Consider the following 5,108-nt stretch of genomic DNA (forward strand, 5'->3'; position numbering starts at 1 on the left):
CGTATAATCTCTCTTTTCTGCTTCGATCATGTCATAGTATGTGTTGCGTTATTTTTATGCGTAAAATCCACGTATGATGTGTAGTAGTTTGAGCAGGAAATATCGATGCGTTTTGAAAGAGTTTTTAGATCTGAAATCCCGTTTTTCACTGTATTTTGAGTTACTGCGAATTTTATGTCAAGATTTTGAGAAACCTTTCAACGGGAAAAACGTAGAACGTTTCGATACCTTCGGTATGATATAAAATTCAAAATTTTTGGACAAAAATCGAGTGAGTTATGGAGTTTTTCGTGGGACTGCTCAAGCTGCGACTTTTATGTAAATTGTGTTCTTGAAGTTATTTGTTGCAGGCATCGTTGGACATCGCCAGGCTTGTGCTACTGCATTTAGATATGTTACGAGATGTATTTAGGTGTTATTTGGTGGTTCGTTTGGGTCGGGATTGGCTTGGGATGTAATAGAAGTCGTAGGAAGCGAAACGATGCCTAATTACAGGTTATTGTTGTGTTGGAATTAATTGTTAATGCTTAGGAATGTTTGGGGCGTTTTTTACGGGTTTGAATCAATGTAATAACATCCAAGGATGAGTCTCGAGGTGTTGGTTCATGGTACTTAGGCTTGGATTGAATGGGTGAAAGATTAAGTTAGCGAATTTTCGTGAATTTGCAAAGACAAAGGGTACCCGGACCCCGGCACGGAGTCTGTGTCCTTTTTCCTTCAAAAATACGAATTTCCAGAGTCTACCCGGACCCGTCCGTGTACCGCCTCTTTAAAAAAAAAAATTAAAATTTTTTTTTTAAGATTTTCTTCGGAGTTCTATATCATGGCTTAGTACGATGGTTAAAATTTATTTATGTAAAAATATAGGATTTTTTTTGGGTTTTCATGTCATGTTTTAGTACGATGATTAAACGAGGTCAAGTCCGGAGCGAACTAGAATGTCATAAGCTACTTATTCACTTTGGTGGTGAGCTCGAGTACCTACGTCTAAGACATGCAAGTTAAGTATTTAAATTCATGGTAGTATGTGCAGCAACAGCCTCAGTCGAAGTTCAACGAATCCATTAACGCCAAGTAAGTATGATGACGTGCAAAGAAAATATTTTAAGTCTTTGGAGGTATGCTAAATGTCTTGTGACCAAATTATGTTAGGATTGGCAAGCGTTAAATTATGAACGAGGACCAATCCGCTTAAATTATTAACGGGTTAGATCGAGGTTGGAAAGCGTTAAATTATGAACGGGGACCAACCAGCCCGTTAAATTATGAACGGGGATCTCATGTATGTGGCAGTGGATACGTCCCTGTCAGCCCAGTACTGTGGTTTGTCTGATCAGGCATTTATTATGTTATGGGTCACTTGCTTTGAAACATGCCTCTACGCAAAATAAAGTCATGTATGTTTAAGTACGTTCAGTTATGCAAGCATGTTTATGAAAGCTTTCAAGTTATGGCACGTCTATGTATGTACGTATGTTCAAGTTACGTTATGCAAGTTCAAGTTTAAGTATGTACGCTCTATTTTGAAATTGCATGTGGTTTTATTACGTATTATTCGTTACTTCCAGTTTATACGTGTTGAGTCTTTAGACTCACTAGACTTGATTGATACAGGTGAGGATGATCATGTTGAGACGAGGGGTGGGGACCAAGTAGCAGGCTTGGACTGAGCGGGAGGCTAAACTCGAGGACCGCCATGTTTAAGTTTTATGCAAAAGTTAAATTACTCTGATTTCATATTTTGATGGAAATACTTTGAGCAAACCTTTTGTGAGCAAATTTTATTGTAGTTATTTTGAACAACCATGTCTTGTGGGGGACTTGGTTGAGATATTTTATGACAAACTTTGAATGTTATTTTATGTTTAAGATATTTTAAATTTTTCCGCAAATTTTGAGTATGAAAAGTACGGTACGTTACAGTTGGTATCAGAGCGGTGTTCTTGTAAAGGGTTATGCCTACCGTCAGTCGCAAGAAGCTCACGAAGTCACACCTCAAGTCTGTAAGTTTTAAAGTTTTGAATTTATGTTATGTAGTAAGCATTAAGTTTTGATTTCGGCATGTGCATATTTTGAAGTTCAAGTACGTGCATCTTATGTTGTCTATATTATGTTCATGCATGTTGGGTTTACGTGTTGGGTAAATGTTAGAACAGTATGCTCCCAGACATGGGATAGTGCGTGAAGCAGGAGAATTGCAAAACCCAGGATGGGGAGAGGGTCACTTCTCCTCATCCACCCCAGATATGCAGGCTCAGATGCTTGCAGGGATGACCCAGTTCTTCGTAAAATTTGTGGGGAACCAGACTGCAGTAGACACAGGGGCGAGGCCCAGGCTGGCAGTCTATGAAATATTTAGGAGGATGAATCCGAAGGATTTTTCGGGGACCACTGACCCGATGATAACGGAAGGATGGATTAAAGTCCATCGAGGTAATCTTTTCATTTATGGAGCTACAGGATGCTGACAGAGCTAGATGTGCCACCTTCTTGTCGACTGGAGACGCAAGGCTTTGGTAGGAAAGCGCGTCAATCTCAGTGAACTTACAAACACTGACGTGTAATGGGTTCAAGGAGGTTTTCTACTCCGAGTACTTCACTGAAGAAGTACGCTCTCGCCTGGCCAGGGAGTTCATGTCGCTGCGACAGGGAGACAGCAGCGTGGCAGACTTCGTCAGGGAGTTTGAGAAGGGGTGTCACTTTGTGCCCCTGATGGCAAATAATGCCCGGGAGAAGATGAGTAATTTTATGGATGGGTTGCGGCCAATCTTGCGCCGTGATGTTCGAGTTGCTGGTCCTATGACTTATGCAGTTGCCGTGTCGAGAATCTTGGCGACAGAGCAGGACTAGAGGGACATTGAGGTCGATTGGCAGGGCAAGAGGCCCTATCAGGCACCTCGTCTTGAGGAATCTTCGTAAGTCATTAAGAAACTTAGGATTAAGTTGATATGAGTACTGGAATTAGGTTATCTAAGACTACTTTGGTTGTGTAAGCTTTAATTTCAAGTTTATGAAATAGGTGATTATACGGGGATATTTGATGAAATAAAAACAAAAGGGAATTAGTTGTATTCAACATAAGTTAGCAATGGTCGAATATTAAGATTTTTATCGAGTAAGAAATTTAAAATCTTTATATGAGGATTCTAGAATTCTGTGGGTTATAAGCGAAGTTGATTTATTAGAATTAGTCCATCATTAACATGGGGAAACTTATTAAGCTTTATACGTTAGAATGAATTAAGTACTGAGGATACGTCAAAGTGTGACATTCGTTCCAATGAGGAGGGTTTAAGTTTCTTAGGCCTCAACTATAATGTAATTGGGAAAGAAATAGTTTAAGCATGTGTTTGATGCTACGAAGGTTTTATTATCTAAGCAGAATATCGATAATGTATATTTTGGGGTTTTATGGATTAATGTTACTCGAAATTTAAGATTTGCAACAATCTTTATTTGGGATGTACTTATAAATGGCTAAGTTACGTAAATTTGGTGTCGTAAGGTAAAGATTCGATTCAAGGATCGTAGTTCAATGTTATTACTGGGTTAAGATAAGGTTTAACTTTTGAGGGTAGAACTAAGGATAGAAGTTGATCAGTAACTTTTGGTGCTAAGATTTCTTAGGTTGAACTACATAAATGCTAAGGTAATAGATCGATGAACATTACGGGTATAGTATAAGGAAAGTGAAATAAGATAAGTTTGAACCTCCATTTCTAATATTGGGAATTGTGAGAAAAGTCAGAACTTGAGGTCATAGTAAAGTAAAACTAAGACAGCCTTCAGAACTAGATTAGGACATTACGATTTCTTAGTGATGCCATTTGGACTGACGAATGCTCCAGCGATTTTCATGGACCTAATGAACCGAGTATTTCAGCCTTACCTTGATCAGTTCGTCATAGTATTAAATGACGATATTTTCATTTACTCGAAGAGCCATGAGGAGCATAGCCAGGATTTGAGGACAGTGTTGCAGGTTTTGCAGGGTCGCAAGTTGTTTGCGAAGTTCAGTAAGTGCGAGTTTTGGTTGGGGAAGGTAGCGTTTTTGGGTCATATTATTTCTAGCAGTGGAATTGAGGTGGACCCAACCAAGGTAGCGGCAGTTAAGTATTGGGTTGAACTGAAGAATGCATCGGAAATCCCCAGTTTTCTGGGTTTAGCCGGTTACTACCGTAAGTTCATCCAAGGACTTTCATCGATAGCAGTGCCACTCACGGCACTGACCAATGCTAAGTTTGTTTGGAGTGATGAATGTCAGAAGAGCTTTGATACGTTGAAGCAAGCTCTTATTTCAGCGCCAACGCTAGACATGCCGACAGGGCAAGGAGAATTTGTGCTTTTTACCGATGCATCTAAGCTCGGATTAGGCGCAGTGTTGATGCAGCAGGGTCGGGTGATAGCTTATGCTTCCAGACAGCTAAAGGTGCATGTGAAGAACTATCCGACGCATGAAATAGAATTAGACGCCGTCGTCTTTGCATTGAAGATTTGGAGACACTACTTGTACGGCGAGAAGTGCCAGATATTCACGGATCACAAGAGCCTCAAGTATTTCTTCACACAGAAAGAACTGAACATGAGACAGAGACGGTGGTTAGAGTTGGTAAAGGACTACGACTGCGAGATTAGCTACCATCCGGGAAAGGCTAATGTTGTCGCAGAAGCCTTGAGCAGGAAAGTGGATGTTGTAGCACAGTTGCCAGTACAGAAACCTCATCAGTCTGAGATTCAGAGGTTTGATTTAGAAGTTTACCGCAAGGGCAGAGCTCCGAGGTTGTATAATCTGACAGTCCAATCTTCTCTGCTAGACCGCATTCGTGCATGTCAGTCTTCAGATGAGCAATTACAGAAATGGAGACTGAAGGATGAAGCTAAGGGCAGTGTTCTCTACACCGTGTCAGGAGGTATTGTGAGGTACATAGATAGAATGTGGGTGCCTAGTGTTGATTCGATCAGAGAGGATATTCTGACAGAGGCGCACGCATCTCCGTATTCTATTCACCCAGGAGGTACCAAGATGTATAAGGACCTACAGATTCTGTATTGGTGGCCAGGGATGAAGAGAGACATCCGCAGATTTGTGTCTGAATGCCTCACTTGTC

The 5,108-nt window shown here is 40.6% G+C and overlaps 1 protein-coding gene across 1 annotated transcript; it reads left to right on the forward strand.

Moving 5' to 3' along the window:
- Positions 1 to 2,144: 2,144 nt before the first annotated feature.
- LOC140811238 (uncharacterized) lies at positions 2,145 to 2,850 on the forward strand. Its single transcript, XM_073169105.1, has 2 exons — positions 2,145 to 2,433; positions 2,540 to 2,850. Exons 1-2 carry the CDS (start codon positions 2,145 to 2,147, stop codon positions 2,848 to 2,850), a joined length of 600 nt encoding a protein of 199 aa, XP_073025206.1.
- Positions 2,851 to 5,108: the final 2,258 nt, after the last annotated feature.

The sequence above is a fragment of the Primulina eburnea genome, chromosome 14 (assembly GCF_022965805.1).
Source record: "Primulina eburnea isolate SZY01 chromosome 14, ASM2296580v1, whole genome shotgun sequence".
NCBI classification, from domain to species: domain Eukaryota; kingdom Viridiplantae; phylum Streptophyta; class Magnoliopsida; order Lamiales; family Gesneriaceae; genus Primulina; species Primulina eburnea.

Excerpts from the sequence above, each read along its gene's own strand:
- LOC140811238 (XM_073169105.1), top strand. The coding sequence starts at position 2,145 with ATGTTAGAACAGTATGCTCCCAGACATGGGATAGTGCGTGAAGCAGGA. Across the intron at positions 2,434-2,539 it reads ATGGATTAAAGTCCATCGAG|TGAACTTACAAACACTGACG; the intron begins GTAATCTTTTCA and ends CGTCAATCTCAG.